This window comes from Phascolarctos cinereus, unplaced genomic scaffold (assembly GCF_003287225.1).
Source record: "Phascolarctos cinereus isolate Bilbo 61053 unplaced genomic scaffold, phaCin_HiC Scaffold_726;HRSCAF=1367, whole genome shotgun sequence".
In the NCBI taxonomy this organism is placed as follows: domain Eukaryota; kingdom Metazoa; phylum Chordata; class Mammalia; order Diprotodontia; family Phascolarctidae; genus Phascolarctos; species Phascolarctos cinereus.
Window position 1 is genome coordinate 41,783,103 of NW_027556098.1, and position 21,266 is coordinate 41,804,368.

The following is a 21,266-nucleotide window of genomic DNA, read 5'->3' on the forward strand; positions in this document are numbered from 1 at the left end:
CTTGTCTCAGTGTCCTGCCTTGTGGTAAACAGAAGTAGAAGTCAGAAATGTCATTAGGGGGCTTATGAAAGCTTAGAAAATCCAGGACGTGATTTAGCCATGGTCATGGTAGGTCTAACCAGGAAGTAGAAGATGGTAATTCTTGTTTGGGACTTATTCTCTGACAAGCATGAGCCTGGGCTGGTGGTTGTGTGCTCTAAGGGGTCCAGAAAATTAGTTATGAGGCAGGAACTATTATATCTGGAATTGGGGCCAGAAGTCCATCCAAGAACATGGATGAATCTGTGAAAACCAATCTCTACCACTAAGAATGCATATTCTACTAATGATGAGTCATGGTGTTTTTATACCATATTTCACACTCAGTGAAACAGAGAGCTGGCTTAATTATGGATACTAGTCAAAAATGAACAGAATAGAATCCTAGACATTCAAACCTGTGACATAGTAAGAAGTTATTCTGCCAACTTTGTCCAAATTGGACTCTTTTCTGATTTCATGTATTTCATGGTACACTCCAGACAAGTTGAATTATTCCTTTACCATGTTTACATATTTATGCAAGTTGTCCCTCAAAGGAAGTTATCCCTCATAGACTCCTTCCTCAGCTTTGAAATACTTCTCATATTTCAAGGCCATTTCCAACATGAAGATTTCTCTACCCACCACCCAGTCAAAAGTGATCTCTACCTCCTCGAATTTGTCTTTGAAATTTGTGTTGACCTCTCCTTTCTCATACATTGTATTCTATCTTCTATTATAATTATCTGTGTTCATGGCTTATTTCTCCTCCCCGCATTTTATTGTAAACTCCTCAAATGTAATGCCTTCCACATAACAGACACAATAAACATTTATTTAATTGAATAAAATGTACACTGCAACTTCAAAACAAAGAAATAAAGTTTAAAAAGTCTATTCAAAGAAACATATTAGCTTTGTAAAATGGAACTGTTGAAACTTTCATTGTAACTGTCATAACTATTTGCATCAAATATAAGAGCATCTCAAGTTCAGGAAAAAGACTTTCATTTCATTTCAGACGTATTCATAGGAACAGTACTATTTAGTACTCTACACCTGAGATGCTTTATCATAGTTACCCATTAAAGTCTGGTGAAATAATAATAAGTAATAATAACAAACTACTAATCTGCATTATATAAGGCATGTTTCCAAAAAGCTTGAGGCCCTTTGCAAAAAAGTTACCTCATTTTCACCATATCCCTGAGAAAAAGGTACATTCAGGCCTCCATTCCAAAAAAATGACAGAGAAAACTCAAAAACTCAAAGTTCAGGAGTTTCTTAACTATCTGGCTAGACCAGCCCCAAAAGCTGTCTCTAAAACTCTTTAGTGATTGGCACATAGTAGATGTTCAATGAAGGAATATTAACTTTGCAAAAACTTAACTCATGCATTAAGAATCCTGCAATGAATGTGCTTATACCCTAATATTTTTATCTAAGTTCCTTTAAGTGAGAAAATTTTAGAAATGCTATAGCTCATCTCATTCTACCTAAACATAACATGGGTAAACTGGCCAAAAGAAGCCATTCCTTGGAGCCTGCACAAGCAGGTGTTCTCTACTGGCTCCAGCTCACCACACAGAAACTTAAGTGGGGCATACTTCATATCATGTACGTTTGCACTATATGATTATAATCTCCTAAATTGGCCCCTGAGTCAGGAGAACCAATGACTTGGGACAGAAAAAAGCAAGCTACTTGGACCTTTGATTTCCTCTTTCTTTCTAGCTATGAAGTGTGAAGAGCACCTAGAGCTGCATCCTAAGAGCCAGGAGTCCTATCTCCCATCTAACCTCCTTGCAACCCCAAGCACAACACATTCTTTTGTATTTATTTCTTCCTCATCTTAGATGAAGGACTATCCCATGATGACTATGTCCAGGACTGGAACTTTATAAATTTCAAAAGATCCAAAGGTCTTGAGAAGGAAAAGGAGCTTCAGTGTCCCCAGAGCAGCAGTAGCTCACGGCAAAGGATGTGCCGAGGTGAAATTATCAGAAATGTGCAACTGCTTTAAGTTCTGGTGTGTCATAATATTGGCCTCCCAAATGAATATACCAATACTTCTTAGTTAAGTTACTAAATTCTGTCTAATCATTCTGTTAATGCATGCATTAATTTACTTTCATGCTTAGCATTCTTAACTGTGTAGAAAAAAACTATCTGCCCCATCCCTGAATGAAAAGATCCAAATACAACTCAAGACTTTCACTAAAATTAGTATCATCACCTAGATGACAGGGTGGAAGCTTTTAGCAAGCAATTGAGTGTGGCAATGGGGATTCTGACCCTCTTACTTAGAGGAAGGCTCCACCACTAAACAGGTTCACATAGCTGGATACAGGGAAGGATGAGTACCTGAGCCCTTGTATTCCCAACAGTGGTTCTTTGGTGCTAAATGAACAATCAATGATATATAGAATTGAATTTCCATGGCAGAATGGCTCAGAGACAAACTCAAGCTATAATGAGAGTCAGTATTGCAGCGGAGTGGTCTACATACTCAGTATTTTATCATTTGGGGCTTTAAATATAAGATCCAAATAAGGGCTAGCTCCAATTTAAAACTGGATGTTGTCTAGAGCTGAAATGAAATATAATGATTCATCTCAATGAAGCACCAATTACTAAGCAGAGAACAGCAGGCTTCTTTGCTCGTTTAGACAGGTCTTAATGAAGCCAGGGAGTTGGGGACATATGTATTGGTGATGTCTTTGTTAATTAGATATAGCATAAACATCAAAGGATGCTAGGATGGGCTGGAGGTAGGGAGAATGAGCTGTTACTTGCTTATTTTCATTTTGAGGGGGCTCAAAATTGGAATGAATAAATCATTTCAGGATTACAATTTAGGTTTTTAAATTTCAGTCTTGTGTTCAGAACACTGAGGAACATGGCTCTGTCCTCCTCTCCCTCCCTAATGCTGATAGGTTGTGATTCTCACCAATGCTATTCAAAAATGTGCTTCTCCTTCTAAAGTGTCACTGCAGAGTGTCTAATATTTGTCCTGGAGTGTCACTATTATCATTTCAAACAGCTGGACACTTTTTATTTAAGGACCTCTCCAAAGCTGTCCAGTATACCAGCAGATTTTTTGGCTTGACAAAATGGCAGGTCACAATTTTCTTAAAGCGACAGGCAGAAAACTTAAGCCCATTTGGGAAAAATGTCTGTTCTGAGTGTAGTTCTTCTGGTTCAATTTTTAGTTCTGCAAGGCAGAGTCCCATGAAAACATCCTCCAGTTTAATAAATGGAACTTTTTCTGCAACGTTATAAACCTCACTTGCAATGTCACTAGAAAAAACATAACCCGTTCCAGAACAAAAAGGTGGATATTTTTCCCCTGGATATTCATGGTAACTTACATACCACTTATTAAATATTTTTCTAATTGGAAATTCATTCATCTTTAAAAAACCAGTAAAAAACCTAGTTGTTCTGTTTTTCCTTATAAGGAGTTCAGTTAGATAGTAGACATTTACAAACATGTCAGAATCAGTCTTCATCACAAAGTCAGATTGAGGGCAAAAATGGTGAACCCATTCTATGCCCATCATTGTTTTAAGAGTCAAATTAAAATACACATCTAAAAAGTCTTTCTGGATAACATCTCTGTATTTCTGGCTTTCTTGTGTCACCACATCATCATCCTTTGAATTTGTGATTCCTAGCAGAAAGTATGTTAATATACGTTTACCTTGTACAATTCTTTCTCTTCCCCAGGTCTCACGGATCACCATCCGTGCTTCAATCTGATTGTGGGATGAAGTCACCATCACAACCAAAAATGGAGGATTCTTTCTGCAGTCTATATCTGGGAGCTGAATAAAGTTCCCACCATATTTCTTGACAACTATTGGGCCTTCTTTTCTTATGCAAAAAACGCAGATTTCTGTTGAACTCATCTTAGATATGATCAAACATAAGCAAGAAACCACAAGAATAATAATGAAAACATGTACCATCTTAATCTTCTGGTAAACCATCTGAAAGAAATAAAATCAAATTAATAGACCCCAAAATTACCTCTTTTGGTACAATAATAATAACAGTTGACATTTATGCAAATATGGTGCACTGGAAAAAAAAAACTGGATGCAGAGACATAATGAGCCTGAATTTAATCCTGCCTCTGATACTTAATAGTGTTATGAGAAGAAAATGGTGAGGCTTGAGGAAGGAATCTCAATTCTCCAGGTTATCAGGAAGAATGAAGCTGTCTTTCTAAGTGGAAAAAGTGCATTATCATTATCATCGTAGCCAGCATTTACTGTATATAGTGCTAAGAAAATCAAATTGATTTCATTTCTTAATCAATTCCATTTTTGTAATTAATTCTATTTATAGGTGATTTTATTCTGTACTTTATATAACTACTTAAGTCCCTTTCTTTTTCTCTGAGTTAAGTATTTCATATAGGTTCAGAAGTTCAGCCTTTTCTCTGAGCTAAATTGTCCCATAAATCACCCTTATTTAAAAATATATTATCTCTACACATCTTATTGTCCATGCACAATTAGGGGAGCCCTGTTATTTTACTAATGATCCTTGAATAGCCATGTACAATTAAGGGAAATCTGTTATCTTGCTAACTAACTAGCCTTACAAGATGCTGGTGGGCACTAGGAAATCTGTTATCTCTGTTCCACTAATAAACCCTGCAGGATGCATATGGGCTCCATAAATCAATTGGCATTCCTTAACAACAAAGAGGGGTTGCTACTTAGCCCCACTTTCCTGATTTCCAGTCAATTATTTTGTCTCCTACATTTATGATACCACCAATTCTATTGATTTTTTCAGCTTTGTAACCAATCATAACTTGTTTCCCACCTATGAAGTCCTATTCTTTGTTCTATGTTTCCCAGAAAAACCATAAATAAGGCTAGCTTGCCTTACTGGTCTTAGCTTTTCTGAGGAAGCTAAGATCCTATTTATTGGTAAATTCATGCTTCACTAATCTTTGCATCACTATTACTGATTGAAGATATGAGGTTCATATGTAAAATGCCAATACTGAAAGGATTATGTGGCTAAGATATCTGAGAATGAGATTTGGATTTCTGGACCAGGGCTTGAAATATAATTGTAATTGCTTTTTGGAAAGGAGAACAACTTCTGCTTTCCTGTGAAGATTCTAGAAAAATAATTTGAGATCTCAACAGACTGCTCATGTAATATGAATTCCAACTTAAGACATGACAAGTTCACAGAGCCTAAACATAGAGAGTGCTAGGAGCAGCATAGGGAGAAAGAGAGAAAGCGCTAAGAGATGGAGGGGAAGCAGAACTGAGGTGTGGCATTGAATGGGAACATAAAGAGCTCAGGCTCCCCTAGAATCCACCACAGGCAGATGGAACAACATCTGACCTATAAAAACCCTCTCTGACTTGCAAACAGTATTCCTTTCTCCCCCAGACCTTATGCCTCCCTCCTAGGCCAGTTTGGTTTTTGTACTACAAGGTTTCCCTTGGTTTCTGAGATGAGTGCAGCAATGTGTTTCCTCTCTCTCAATTCTCAGATCAGGCAGTTGAGGGCATTTTTTTGGCTCCTCAGCATGTCACTCTTGGCTCTATTACCTATCCAAAGGGATGAGACTTAAACCTGAAGTGTCCTATTTTCCTGTTACACTATTTCCTCCATGTTGCAAATGGTATTTTGTATGACTGATCACTTTAGATAAAAAATTGTTCCCAGATATGTCTTTAACCAAAATCAGGATGTATAGAATCAGAGGGCAGCTTTGAAAGAAATGTCAAGAGTGAGGGGAAAGGGCCTCCTCTAGGCCAATGCAGTGTGTGAACACATTAATATCTGTAAGGATATCAACCCCACCTCTCCTTCTGATTTTGAGGGAGAAGAATACAGCAACACTTAATATTACAAGTAAGAAGTCACCTCCCAGGACTTCCAAGAGCCAAGATGGTGGAGCAAGCAGGAAATTGCCTTAACTTTCCCATATTCACCTCCAAACAACTGTAAAATAGTGCCCCAAAACAAATTCTGGAAAGGCAGAACCATCAAAAAGCTGGGGTAAAACAATCTTTTAGCCCAAGAAACTAGGAAGGTTGGCAGGAAATCTCTGTCTCACTCAGGTAGAAGGGGAGAGCAGTTCAGGACAGGAAGTGTCCTGGCAAGGCAGGAGCAGGCCCTGCTTCAGAAGCCAGCAGGGGTCCTGAGCCCCAGGACAGCACAAGCAGGCAGACACCAGTGCCAGGACCCCCCACATTATTCTACATAGCCATGCAAATGGACAGATGCCAACACTGTGATCCTCCAACGTGCCTCAGCGCACAGGCAAATGCCAGTGCAAGAAAGCCCCATGTGCCTCGGCATGGCACCAGGTAAGCCGCCAGACCCCTACTCTAGCCCCTCTCCCTAACTCACCCTCTGAGTGCAGCACCAGACACAAAGGTCCCCTATGGGCCTCAGGGCAACACGAGTGCAGCCCCAAGCAAACAGCAAGGTCCTGGAGCCCCTGGCACAAGCAGCTTGAGACAATACCCCTTCCATTCCAGGAGCAAGAGCTCAAATTTAAGAGTAAGGGAAAAGGCTGGAAAAGATGAGAAAATGCAACAACAAAAAAAGAATCTGGCTATGGAACATTATTATGGTTATAGTAAAAATCAAGACATAAACTCAGAAGAGGACAATGATGTCAAAACATCTATGGCAAAGCCCCAAAGGAAAATGGGAATTGGTCTCAAGCTCAGATAGAACTCATGGAAGAAGTTCAAAAAGGAATTTTAAAAATCAAGATAGGTAGAAGAAAAATTGGGGGAAGAAATGAGAGTGATGCAAGAGAATTGTGAAAAAAGAGTCAACAGCTTGGAAAAAACTCCTTAAAAACTAGAACTGGCCAAATGGAAAAGGAGGTACAAAATCTAACTCTGAGGAAAAGAATTCCTTAAAAATCAGAATTGGGCAAGTGAAAGCTAGTGATTCTAGGACACATCAAAAATCAACCAAACAAAATCAAAAGAATGAAAAACAGAAGAAAATATAAAATACCTCATTGGAAAAACAACTGACCTAGAAAACAGATCCAAGAGAGATAATTTTAGAATCGCTGGACTACCTGAAAGCCATAAGCAAAAGGACTGACACAAGATACTTCAAGAAATTACCAAATAAAATTGCCCTGATATCCTAGAACCAGAGGGCAAAAAGGACATCGAAAGAATATACTGTTCACCTCCGGAAAGGGATCCCAAAATGAAAACTCCAAGGAACATTATAACCAAATTCCAGAATGACTAGGTCAAGGAGAAAATATTGCAATCAGCCAGAAAGAAACTATTCAAATATTAGGGAGCCACAAACGAGATTGCACAGAACTTAGCAACTACAATATTAAAGGATCAATTTTGATTTTGAATTCTCTGTTCTTTATTTGCATTTTAATGTTAGTAATGCATTTTTACAACCTGACACTAGAAATGAATTCATTATAATGTTGACCAATTTTAAGAACTACTATATATTGAATTTTCTTTTCATTCTAGTTTTGGACCTGATTGAATTTGGGAGGAAAAAACGTTTTACAGCAAGTTTCTCCTGCTTTCTTTCTAATCTTGGTTGCATTGGTTTTGTTTGTGCAAAAATGCTTTTTTAATTTAATGGAATCAAAATTATGTATTTTACTTCCTGTGATTCTCTCTATGTTTGATCATAAATATAGGGGAAACCTTTATCCATAGATCTGACAGGTAATTTTATTCATGCTCCTCTAATTTGCTTATGATACCACCCCTTGATGTCTAAATCATGGACCCATTTTGATCTTATCTTGGCATGAGATGTTTATTTATGCCTAGTTCCTGCCAGATTACTTTCCAGTTTTCCCAATAGTTTTTGTCAAACAGTAAGCTTTTGCCCCCCAAGCTGGTATCTTTGGGTTATCAAATAAGAGACTGTTGCAGTCATATACTTGTACATATCGTGTACCTAATCTATTCCACTATCAACCACTCTTTTCTCTTATCCAGTACTAAATAGTTTTGATGATTATTGCTTTGCAGTGTACTTTGAGATTTGGTACTGCTTGGCCCCCCTTCCTTCACTTTTTTTTTCATTGATTTCCTTTATAGTCTTGACCTTTTGCTCTTCTAGATTAATTCTCTTATTTTTTTCTAACTCTATAAAATAATTATTTGGTAATTGATTGGCATAGAACTGAATAAGTAAATTAATTTATGGAGGATTGTAAATTTTCATACATTGGCTCAGTCTACTCACGAGCAATTGGTATTTCTCCAATTGTTGCGATCTGTCTTTATTTGTGTGAAATGTTTTGTAATTGTGTTTAATATGATTCCTGATAGACTCCCAAGTATTTTGTACTGTCAGCAGTTATTTTAGATAGAATTTCTCTGTCTCTTCCTAGGTGCTTATTTCCTTCCCTTTCCCTTCTCTGATGATGTTGACTCTCTCTATAGATTGTGGCATTGAGGAGATGGTCCAAACTTAAGCTTTTCTGTATCCATGGAAGAATGATCACTTACCTCATAGAAAAGGCCATAAGGGTAAGTTTAGTACCCCTCCTATATGGAGTCATACAAACCCCTGAGTCATACAAAGATACCTCATCTGAATATGAGAGGAGGGATAGGTCCGTTGAATGAAGCAGAAAAGAAAAGGTATCACCTCAAGGTAGATATGGGGAAATTTTATACATACACACACACACAAACACACTCACACACATATGTATGTTTGTATATCTATCTGTATACATATATAATTTCATATATATCAAATTGTGTATACATAGATAGATAGACATTTCATATTTAGGAAATTGTGTGTATACAGATAGATATACTTACACACATATATAATAATAAAGAATCACAATTAGCCCAAATTAGGAAACTTTTCAAGAAAGGCCTCATACTTTTCCAGGAAACAACTAGGGAAAACTTAAATTATATGGATTTCAATAGTATTATAGAGTTGAAAGACTTCTGACATAGAAGAGGGACAGGCTATTGGAAAGCATTAATAAGAATTCTTAGAGATTTTGGGGAAGGGTTTAATGGATGATAAACTAGATATGACACATCGACAACTTGTTTGCAGCCACATGAAAAGCATGTAAGGACATATTCTACATTTGAGCATTTCAGCACAGAGGGGAGAAACCAACTAAGTTTATAATTCAGGTGAAAACAAAGCTATCACAATTGTTGAGAGAGGTGAGGCCTGGGGAACAACTGAGGTAAGGTTGAATAGAGTGTGCAGGAACCTATTAAAGAAAATTAACAAGAACACAACTGCAAAGCTGATACCTTACATGGAATCTATGTGGTTTGGAAAAGTTGATAGACTCAGTGCCCTAGTTGGAAAATAGACCCAACAACATTCAAAAGGATTCTTATGTACAAATGCTTCAGAAATACCCCAATCCCTCAGAAATAGCCCAAAATATGACCTATGAACACAATTACACTAAGAATGTAGAGCCTAACAAAGAATCTCAAAAGCTCTGAAGTAGAATACCATGGACAGCAACGGTCTCCTGAAAACACAGGCACAAAGCAATGACAGGCTGGTACACAAACCCTATCACTGGCAGAAAACCAGAAAGTCAGAGCCACCTTCTGCTACAACTGTAGTAAAGATAGTCACATACAGATTGCATTCACTTGAGAGGAGAATGTAATTTTGTCAATATAGAAGCTACTGGACACAAGCTCAATTTTAAGAAAAAGAAATGTGGACATAAAAGTGTTCAACCTGGTCCCCACAAGCTCTGACTATGACCTTATCAATAATACCTAGTGAGTCTCTCCCATTATGTGGAGGTGGCCATGAAAATTGAGAATGTGGACTACAAATGGTCATCATGTTCCAATCATTACCTAATAAATATTGGAAGACAAAATCTACATAAGTTTCTTGAATGCCTTGGTTTTGGAAGACTAGCAAAAACTAGCTGTACTTGGGATATACTGAAGTGACTGAAATTTCCTGAACATAATGCTAGTGTAAACAAAATAATGGGCATTCTGTCTCTGGTATGTCCAGACCCAATGTGCATCAATAGAACATCATTTTAATAAAAAAAAAATTCCAGTTTCTTCAAGACACTAACAAAATATTGGCAACAACAATCTAGGACTCAACATCTAGCTATTTTTACATTCCATGATGCTTATACCAAAGCATATAGAATAAAGTAGAGATATAAGAACCCTGGCTCTTCAGAAGTAGAACTAGAGAAAATTGACCTTGATAACCTCCAATACCAGAGGGATGAAAGAAATTATTGAGGCAGAAATTTAGCAAGAGGACAATAGTATTTTCACCACATAGTAGTAGAACATAGGATGCTCCCAAAGAGTAGTTCACAATGTCCAGATTACCGACTTTCAGCCATTTCAAGAAATGTCCAGAAAAATTCCTGTTACATGGCTTCAAAGAACCTATTGGTGAATGGCACTAGCACAGAGTCCAAGAGTCCAAATATATTGTCCAGAGGAGTGATACTGAAGAAAAATAGAAATTATGAACATATAACTACCAAACCTTAAATAACAGCATAGTAGACAAGCACATTACCCCAAGAATCCAATGTACTGGTTTCTGTACTGGACTTGTAGAGTGGTTATTATATTTCTATAAAAGAGGGAGAAAAGAAGATTGCTTCCATCTGTCCATACGGATTTTACCTGTTTGAACACAGACCCAAAGTGGGTGGTCATAGAAATTCATGGTATATCTCAGGGATACCTTTGAAAAGTGTTCCAAAGACTGATGGAGAAATTAGTTGGAGATATGAACCACCTTCAAGTGTCGATATACTTTAATGATACATTGTCTTTGGGAAAATGAGGAAAAAGACTCATTTGGGGAATAACATGAGCAAAGACTAATGAAACTGTTCAATTGGCAGGAGAAAAATGGCCTGAAACTTTCAATTGATAAGTGCCAGTTTTGTAGAGTTTCTATGGCACAGTGGGTAGACCACTAGACCTAGAGTCAAAAAGACCTGATGCTTTGTGTTATGCTATGTCTGTTACATGTATTACTGATGTAAATTTGTTATTCATGGCACCCTAATATGTTTACTTGGGATAATGGCTTAATCATTTTTGTTGTTTTGTATTGATGTGTATTTGATATTATTCCATAGAACAAGTGTAATATAGCTCATTTTGAAAGAGACTGCAAAATTGCAAACCTCATGGAAGAATATAACAGCATTCTTGGTAAAGATATGGATTCTCCTTTTGCCATGAGGATTCTAAGAAATGTAATGTGAAGCCTTAAAGAATGATTATGAAATGTGAACGGGGTAGAGTTGGGGACAAGCCTACAAAGAAATGGAAAGGAAGGAATACTAGGTGTAGCAGCAAAAGAAGCAGCAGAGGAAAAGAAAGAGACAAGATGGTGAGGAAGTAGAGCTGATAAAGGGGGAGCACATGTGAGTGGAAAGCACTTGTGTCTTCCCAGAGTTCACTACAAGCACATGCAAAAGGAAAACCACGAATAAGAAGCATGCATGGCAGTGGATCACCACTACTCTGATTAGGCTTTGAACCCATAAGGCTCAGGGCATCTTCTGTCTCCTCTTACTCTCTCTGCCTTCTCTCCCCATCCACCCACCTAAAAGGAAGGGACTTAAACCCAAAGTGTTCTATTTCCCTTTTAAACTACTCCCTCAGTGCCTCAAATGACATTTGTATGTTTGATTCCTTTAGACACAAAATTGATCCTCGCTTTTATGCTGATTTATTTTAAGTCATGATCAGAGTATGCTCCTGAATACCTTTGCAAAGTGAGAGACTGCAGCTCTGACGGTTTTATACCTCACAGAATATGTAGGCTACAGCCTTACATCCTGGCTTTCCTGAGCTACAGAGGTGAGACTTGGTGAATGATTTCTCTAATGACTAAAGAATCTTAAATATCTGTCATTATGGTAACCACACAGTATAGCTCACTAGTTGATTATGGCAACAGGTTCTTGAGCCTAGGCATTTCCCCTTAACCATAGCTCACTAGTTGATTATGGCAACAGGTTCTTGAGCCTAGGCATTTCCCCTTAACCATAACCTGGAGGAGATGAAGGGAGTGGGGAATGAGGAGGGACTACAGGGGTCCATTCCCTTTCAGAGCCAGCTAAGGAGGTGGAGGTAGTGGTCTGTGAGGATTCTGGCCCTACCTCATTTTTCATTGGGAGAGAAAGGGAGGAGAACACAGACTCCTAGCTCCACAGTGACATCTGGTGTTACTAGGAATTATAGGCTCTTTGTCAGGGTTGGAGCAAATCTAACAAAGAGCAGTAAAAGCCCATTTGCCTGGAGTCTCAAGCATTCATGAGGCAGTTAAACTGAAAAGGAAGGTTAAACATATAAATCTAGTAAGTCTGGTACTACAGACAGTATCTCATAACAAAGGGAAAAACAAAAGAAATGGGAAAAGTCATTAATAGATGACTACATTTAAGAAGAGAGATAGCAATGTAACCCATAGCTTCAGATTGCTACGTACAATTACACAATGTATAGGTGCAAAAAAAAGTGAAATCAAGATTATAATTCAATGAAATTTGACCTTAAAGACATCACTGAAATTTTGTGAGAGGGCACCAGCTTTATTCAAAGAAAAGGTTAAAAGGAGTGGGATGGAATATCATTATATATTAAGAATATATATCAATGTGCAAAAATCTAGGGAAGAAACATGGATTGTTGATCATTTGAGGTGCAAACCTCAAATTGAGGTGCAAACAGATATAATATTATTATAAGAATATTCTACAATACAACTAGCCTGAAGAAGTGATTAGATAAGAAGTGAGAAGCAGGTTGCGAATCTAGCTTCAAAGCCTGATACTATAATAAAAGGAAACTTCAATTATCTATAAATCCTTTACTAAGAGCAGAAAAGCTGATAAAATTGTGATTTGCCTTCAAAAGACAGAAGAAATGACAAGGGAAGCAGCTATTTCAGATGCAATTCTTACCAACAAGGGTGACCTGATTACTGAAGTAGAAATAATAGAAATCTCAGGAGCAAGTGTTCCTTAGAAGTACGATATAAAAAGGGAGCAAAGCCAGGTATAATCTGTAATCCACTGCAAAAAGAGAAAAAGGACATTTCAAAGGGTTCAGTGAAAAGAAAGACTGGATCTAATATTCTAATATGTGGCAGGGGAAATTGACCCAAACGTGAGATTCTTAAGACCTAAATAGAAACGGATAGAAAAAAAAAAAACTGCCTAAAAAGACCAACGTGGATTACAGGAATGTATGTATACACTCATTGTTCAGATATACATAAAAGAAAGAAGCACAGGTAAGTAGCTAAGGAGAAACTTTTTAAATGTACCATAGTCTGCTAAAAATTGTATCAAGAATCCTAAAGCCTAGAATGTGCTGAAACAGTCATAAACTGAAAAAACAATAAAAAGTGGTTGCTTTAAACAATATTGGAGGCAAGAGATGGATTAAAGAAAATATAGGTGATTGAGATGTGATGATGACTCATTTGGAGCTTACAAAAAGGTTCTGAGGCAAGCTGGCAGGTATTATTATGATTCCCAGTTTACATGTGACAAAGGTGAGACTCAGAAGTTTAAGTGGCCTACCTTAGGTCACATAGTGAGTAAAACGCAAATCCAAAATTCAAACCCATATTTATTAGACTCCTGGGCTACGCTGTGTATATACAAGTATAAATTAGAGGTAGAGGTGATGGCCTCACTCCCAAAATGGATCAAGTTGAATAGAGATAAGGCAACAGGTGAGGCCTCCTTGACATAAACTTGGATCAAAGGAACTGCAAGCAGTGTGGCAGAGAATGCCCAAGCATAGTCTTTCAATTCTTAAGAGATTAAGAGAGGCTAGGTGTTAAGAGGTAAAGAGAAGCTTAAACTTAAGAAAGACACACTGACACTTCAATCAGGCCGGTCCTCTTGCAATCGCCTGTGTGAGAGATAACATCTTCAGAGAGAGTACATTGTGGGTCTTAGCTTCTGTGGCCATGTTTTAAGTGCCAGAGTATCAGAGCTAGACAGACCAAAGCACGGTCCAATTGCAGCTCCTAAGGATTAGCATTCTTAGGTCTCCAGATTCCTCTGACTACAAAGGTGGTGCTATTTTCCCTGAACTATTTTCACAGCTTCATCTTGCTTTTTGTCCATGTACCTGTGACCAATAGAATCACTGAAGTTTCTACATCCTAAACCAGTTACGACTAGTTACTCTACATCTAAACTAGTTATGACTTTGTATCATCCTCGCTTGTATCATCCTTTTCATTGGGAAATGGGAAATCTAAAAACTAACATTTTGATGTTTTGAGTTAACTATCCTCCTCCCTGCTAGAAGGTGACTATAAGAAAAACAGATTGCAGCATGATGGGGATTTCGGTCTTCAGAAAGACAGACTGTATAAAATAGAATATACAAATTATGTTTACATATGAATTAACATTTTTCTTTTATTACCTTTTATTTATTCTAATTAAATTGCTTACTAATTAAATTTAGTAAACTAAATTACTTAACAGGGGCATTTGACTGATAGTTGTAATAGAGAGAGAACAGGCCTGCACGACCTGCTGCCTGCTGGCCACTTGCTCCACACCAAAGGATTTCCTTTACCCACAAAGAATGTTTTCCTCTGCATTTTTCACTGGCTACCCGAAATCCTTTGGCATGCTGCAAGCGGCCTATCAGTAGCAGTTGTGCAGGCTAGAGTAATGAATCTGTGCTGACGTGAATCAAGAAATGTAGTGAGGGAAGTAGGAGTTCTCTTTTTTTCTTTTTTAATCTCCCATCTGATTCATTAGCCAAATGTATATCCTTCTTAGCTTTCTTAATTTGGGTTGAATCCTCCTTAGCGAGTTAGAATCCTTCATTATGAATATCTTTCTTCAGCACAAGCATGGAATTGATCATGTCAATGACTTACTTCTTCCTGGGCAAAACAATCCCCTTAGAATTGGAAGTTGAGTCTTGGGTGAGGTAATATAAGAAAAGTTATCCCACTTTTCCACTGTCAGTGAATGTTAGAATTTCCAGGTTTTCTGAGCTTGTGACGTTTATCAAAATGAAGTCTGTTCGTCTGATCATTCAACAATCTAGAAGGAAAAACAAAAAAAACAATGTCATTTAGATCATTTCACATCTGATATCTCTTTAAAGGAAAATTATTTTTAAAACGTTTTAATAACTCATGAAATGAAATACACCTAAAAATATATTCTGGATTTGCAGGCAAACACACAGTCAACCTGTGAGAGAGCCCTCCTCCTTCCCATGGTGGCACTAATTTGTCACAAACATGGATTCTGACCTTGGCTCTGCTGACTAGCAGAGGCAAACACTTTCCCCTAAGGTAAGAGCATCAATTTGTCATTTGGGGGTAGGTTAAGGATCACATAGTTAAGGTGAATTCTGAGAATGGAATAAGGAGCACAGTTGGGTAGGAACAGCTGCCTCGTCCTTAGTTAGAGGAATCATATAATCATCATGGCCCCCCTGTCCAGGAGACCAAAGCCTTGCCTAAATTCTGCCTTTCTTGTAACAGCTTTAACCTGATTTCCTCATTCCTTTTGGACTATGTGATCTCTAATATGCCTTCTAGGCTTAGTATACTATGAATCTCTAACATAATAACTAATTTAGTGAGATGAAAATTATCCAAGAGTCCATTGATTAGGTACTGCTATTAATGATGCAGAAGTGGTATAACTGCAGTATAGCAAGTGCTCAGAGTGCAGGGTATACTGAAAATTTACCAGTCAGTGATCCCAGAGCATCAGTTCCAGTATACTCATATTTGAATATATAAGTAGTGTGGGTACAATGGAATTTTATAGAAAGGAGGAGGGGGAGACAAGGATTTACATGTCAGGGAACTACAGCAGGTTGTCAAAACTGGAACTGAAGTTTGTCCCAAGCTTGATTTTGCAGACATCAGCAATACGCGTGACCTGCTTCCTTCAAGCAAACAGCACCGGAAGTTCAAATTAGAGGCTGGGGCAGTTTTTCTTAGCATAGTGGTGGCGAGAAGCCTGAGTCAGAAATTCTCTTGGCAGCATCCCCTTTGGTTGAAGATTACATACAAACATATCAGACCACATTCTTGTACATCCTATCATTTTCTTCTCTGTATACCTTCATATAAGTTTTCTGGCAAGCATTTCCACATGTAGATACAAGTACTGGGAAGCTACTCTAATATAATTTCAGTTATGATGAATCCTTCAAGTATATTCCTTTACCTAATGGAAACATCTGAAAATCAATCACACATGTCCTAACTCTCAAGTGGAAAGTCAAATCTTGTTGCTTTTTCCAAAATGAAGTTTACTAATCCATTAAAAATTAAAACTGTTTCCCCCAGTTTTCTACTTTTCTTCTGATCTTGGCTACATTTGTTTTATTTGTATAAAAGCTTTTTAACTTAATGTAATCAAAATTACCCATTTTATACTTCATACTGCTATCTTTTTTCATAATTTATTTTAGTTTTCAACATTCACTTCCATAAGATTTTGAATTCCAAATTTTCTCCCCCTCTATCCCTTCCCCCCACACCAAGACGGCATGTAATCTGATATACACTCTACATATACATTTGTATTAAACAGATTTTCACATTAGTCATGTTGTAAAGAAGAATTAGAACCAATGGGAGCAACCACGAGAAAGAAGAAAGAAGAGAGCAAATAGTATGCTTCGACTTGCATCAGACTCCATAGTTCTTTTTTAATAATTTATTTATTTGTTTGTTTGTTTTCAACATTCACTTCCATAAGATTTTGAGTTTTAAATTTTCTCTCTTTTTCTCTCCTCCCTGCTCCCCAAGACGGCATGCAATCTGATATAGACTCTACTTACACATTCATATTAAGCATATTTTCCCATTAGTCACGATATAAAGAAGAATTAGAACTGATAGGTGAAACCATGAGAATGAAGCAATAAAACAAAACAACAAAAGAAAAGGAGAGCAAATAGTATGCTTCTATCTGCACTCAGACTCCATAGTTCTTTCTCTGGATATGGATAGCATTTTCCATCATGAGTCTTTTGGACTTCTCTTGGATCTTTGCATTGCTGAGAAAAGCCATGTCTATCTTAAAGTCAGACATCAGATAATGTGGCTGTTACTATATGTAATGTTCTCCTGGTTCTGCTCATTTCACTCAGCACCAGCTCATATAAATCTTTCCAGGTTTTTCTGAAGACTGCCTGATCATTATTTCTTATAGCACAATAGTATTCCATTACATTCATATACCACAACTTGTTCAGCCATTCCCTAATTGATGGGCATCCTCTCAATTTCCAATTCTTGGCCACCACAAAAAGAGTTGCTATAAATATTTTTGTACATATGGGCCCTTTTCCTATGTTTATGATCTCTTTGGGATATAGCCCTAGAAGTGCTTTTGCTGGGTCAAAGGGTATGCAAATTTTTATAGCCCTTTGGGCATAGTTCAAAATTGAGCTTCAAAATGGTTGGATCAGTTCACAACTCCACCAACAATGCATTAATTAGTGTTCCAATTTTCCCACATCTCCAACATTTATCATTTTCCTGTTTTATCATGTTAGCCAATCTGATAGGTGCGATGTGTTACCTCAGAGTTGTTTTGATTTGCATTTCTCTAATCAATAGTGATTTAGAGCATTTATGCATATGATTATAGAGAGCTTTAATTTCTTCCTCTAAAAACTGCCTGTTCATATCCTTTCACTATTTATCAATTGGGGAATGACTTGTATTCTTATAAATTTGACACAGTTCTCTATATATTTTAGAAATGAGGGCTTTATCAGAAAGACTGTTTATAAAAATTCTTTCCCAGTTCCCTGCTCCCCTTCTAATCTTGATTGCATTGACTTTATCTGTACAAAAACTTTTCAATTTAATGTAATCAAAATGATCCATTTTGCATTTCATAATGTTCTGTACCTCTTGTTTGATCATAAATTCTTCCCTTCTCCATAGATCTGATAGGTAAACTATTCCTTGCTCTCCTAGTTTGCTTATAGTATCAGTCTTTATATCTAAATCATGTGCCCATTTTGCCTTTATCTTGATATAAGGTGTAAGATGTTGGTCTATGCCCAGTTTCTGCCATATTATTCTCCAGTTTTCTCAGCAGTTTTTGTTAAGTAGTGAGTTCTTATCTCAGAGAAACCACAATCTTCAGGTTTGTCAAATAGTAGATTACTATAGTCATTGACTGTCGTGTCTTGTGTACCTAACCTATTCCACTGATCCACAATTCTATTCTTAGCCAAGTAGTTTTAATGATTGCTGCTTTATAATACAATTTAAGATCTGGTAGAGCTAGCCACCTTCCCTTGCAATTTTTTCATTAATTCTCTTGATATTCTGGACCTTTTGTTCTTCCAGATGAATTTTTTAATTATTTTTTCTAGCTCTATAAAATAATGTTGGTAGTTTGATTGTTATGGCATTGAATAAGTAAATCAATTTAGGTAGAATTGTCATTTTTATTATATTAGCTTGGCCTATCCATGAGCAGCTGATATTTTTCCAGTTATTTAGATCTGATATTATTTGTGTGAAAAGTGTTTTGTATTGTTCATGTATTTCCTGCGTTTGTCTTGGCAGATAGATTCACAAATATTTTATAATGTCTACAGTAACTTTAAATGAAACTTCTCTTTCTATCTCTTGTTGGTGGGCTTTGTTAGTAATACATAAAAATGGCAATGATTTATGTGGGTTTATTTTATATCCTGCAACTTTATTAAAGTTGTTTATTATTTCAAATAGTTTTTAAGTTGATTCTCTAGGATTCTCTAAGTATACCATCATACCATCATATCATCTGCAAAGAGTGATAGCTTTGTTTCTTCTTTGCCTATTCTAATTCCTTCAATGTCTTTTTTCTTCTCTTATTGCTAAACCTAACATTTCTAGTACAATATTTGAATAGCAGTGGTGATAATGGACTTGGAAATGCTTCTAACTTGTCCCCATTACATATAATGTTTGCTGATGGTTTTAGATAGATGCTACTTATCATTTTAAGGAGGATTCCATTTATTCTTATGCTCTCTAGTGTTTTTAATAGGAAGGGGTGTTGTATTTTGTCAAATGCTCTTTCTGCATCTATTGAGATAATCATACAATTTCTGTTAGTTTTGTTGTTGATATGGTCAATTATTCTGATAGTTTTGCTAATATTGAACCAGCCCTGAATTCCTGATATAAAACCTACCTGGTCATAGTGTGTTATCCTCATAACAAGCTGCTGTAATTTCTTTGCTAATATTTTATTTAAAATTTTTGCATCTATACTCATTAGGGAAATTGGTCTACAATTTTCTTTCTCTGTTTTGGCTCTTCCCAGTTTAAGTATCAGCACTATAACTGTATCATAAAAAGAATTTGTTAGGACTTCTTCTTAGACATTTTTCCAAATAATTTACATAGTATTGGAATTAATTGTTCTTCAAATGTTTGATAGAATTCACTTGCAAATCCATCTGGCCTAGAGATTTTTTTCTTAGGGAGTTCATTGGGTTGTTCAATTTCTTTTTCCAAATAAGCTTATTTAAATATTTTATTTCTTCTTCTGCTAATCTGGGCAATTTATATTTTTGTAAATATTCATCCATTTCACTATGATTGTCAAACTAACTGGCATACAGTTGGGCAAAATAGTTCCTCATGATTGTTTTAATTTCCTCTTCATGGGCGGTAGATTCACCCTTTTCATTTTTGATACTGTAATTTGGTTTTCTGCTTTCTTTTTTTAAATCAAATTAACCAAATGTTTATCTATTTTATTGGAAGGTTTTTTCCCATAAAACCAGGTCTTAGTTTTATTTATTAGTTTAATAGTTTTTTTAATTTCAATTTTATTAATCTTTCTTTTGGTTTTCACAATTTCTAATTTGGTATTTAATTAGGGATTTTTAATTTACCCTTTTCCTAGCTTTTTTAGTTTCATGCCCAATTTATTGATCTCCTCTTTCTCTATTTTATTCATGTAAGCATTTAGAGATATAAAGCTTCCCCTAAGAACCTCTTTCACTGTATCTTATAAGTTTTGGTATGTTGTCTCATTATTGTCATTCTCTTGGATTAACTAACCGATTGTTTATATGATTTGTTGCTTGACCCACTCATTCTTTAGGATTAGATTATTAGTTTCCAATTAATTTTTATTCTATCTTTCTGTGGCCCTTTATTACATGTAATTTTCATTGCCTCATGATCTGAAAAAGATGTTTTTAATATTTCTGCCTTTCTGCATTGGATTGTGAGGTTTTTATGCCCTAATACACGGTCAATTTTTGTGTAGGTGCCATGTACCACTGAGGGAAAAGGTATATTCCTTTCTATCCCCATTCAATTTTCTCCAGAGATCCACCATATCTAACTTTCCTAAAATTCTATTTACTTCCTTAACTTCTTTCTTGTTTATTTTGTGGTTAGATTTATCTACTTCAGAGAGGGGGAGGTTGAGGTCCCCCACTAGTATAGTTTCATTATCTATTTCTTCCTGTAACTCTCTGAACTTCTCCTCTAAGAATCTGGATGCTACACCACTTGGTGCATATACGTTTAATAATGATATTGCTTCACTGTCTATGCCTTACAGCAGGATGTGGTTTCCTTCCTTATCTTTTTTAATAAGATCTATTTTTGCTTTTGCTTTGTCTGAGATCAGGATTGCTACCCCTACTTTTTTTTTACTTCAGCTGAAGAACAATATATTCTACTCCAGCCTTTTACCTTTACTCTATATGTAGCCCTCTGTTTGAAATGTGTTTCTTGTAAATAACATATTGTAGGATTATGGCTTTTAATCCATTCTGCTACACACTTCTGTTTTATGGGAGAGTTTACCCCATTCACATTCACAGTTATGATTACTTTTCATGTCTTTTCTTCCATCCTATTTGCTCCCCCCAGTTTATGCTTTTCTCTCTCCTTTTTCCCTTTCTCTCATTATAAAATTTTGCTTTCAACCCCTGCCTCCCTCGATCTGCCCTCCTTTCTATCAGCCTCCTCTCTTTTCTTCCCCCTTACCCTTACTACTTCTTCCCTACCTTCTATTCACCCCCTCCCTTTTCTTTCCCCTTGCCCTCCTACTTCTTATAGGATTAGATTTCTATACCTGAGCATGTTAGCACCTCTTTGAGCCAAATCCAATGAGAGCAAGGTTCAAACAATGCTCACCTCCCTCCCTTCTTTCCCTATACTGTAATGTCTTTGTGCCTCTTCAC

General features: G+C 36.6%; 1 protein-coding gene across 1 annotated transcript in view; it reads right to left on the minus strand.

Annotated features, from left to right (window-relative positions):
* Positions 1–642: 642 nt before the first annotated feature.
* Positions 643–21,266, minus strand: part of B3GALT5 (beta-1,3-galactosyltransferase 5) — a 70,902-nt gene continuing 50,278 nt past the window's right edge. Inside the window, exons 2-3 of the mRNA XM_020973917.2 lie at positions 14,953–15,121; positions 643–4,013 (exon numbers count right to left, since the gene is read on the minus strand). Of these exons, the coding sequence (XP_020829576.1) occupies positions 3,057–4,013 (957 nt within the window). The 5' untranslated portion in view covers positions 14,953–15,121 and the 3' untranslated portion in view covers positions 643–3,056. The remainder of the gene's footprint in view (positions 4,014–14,952; positions 15,122–21,266) is intronic.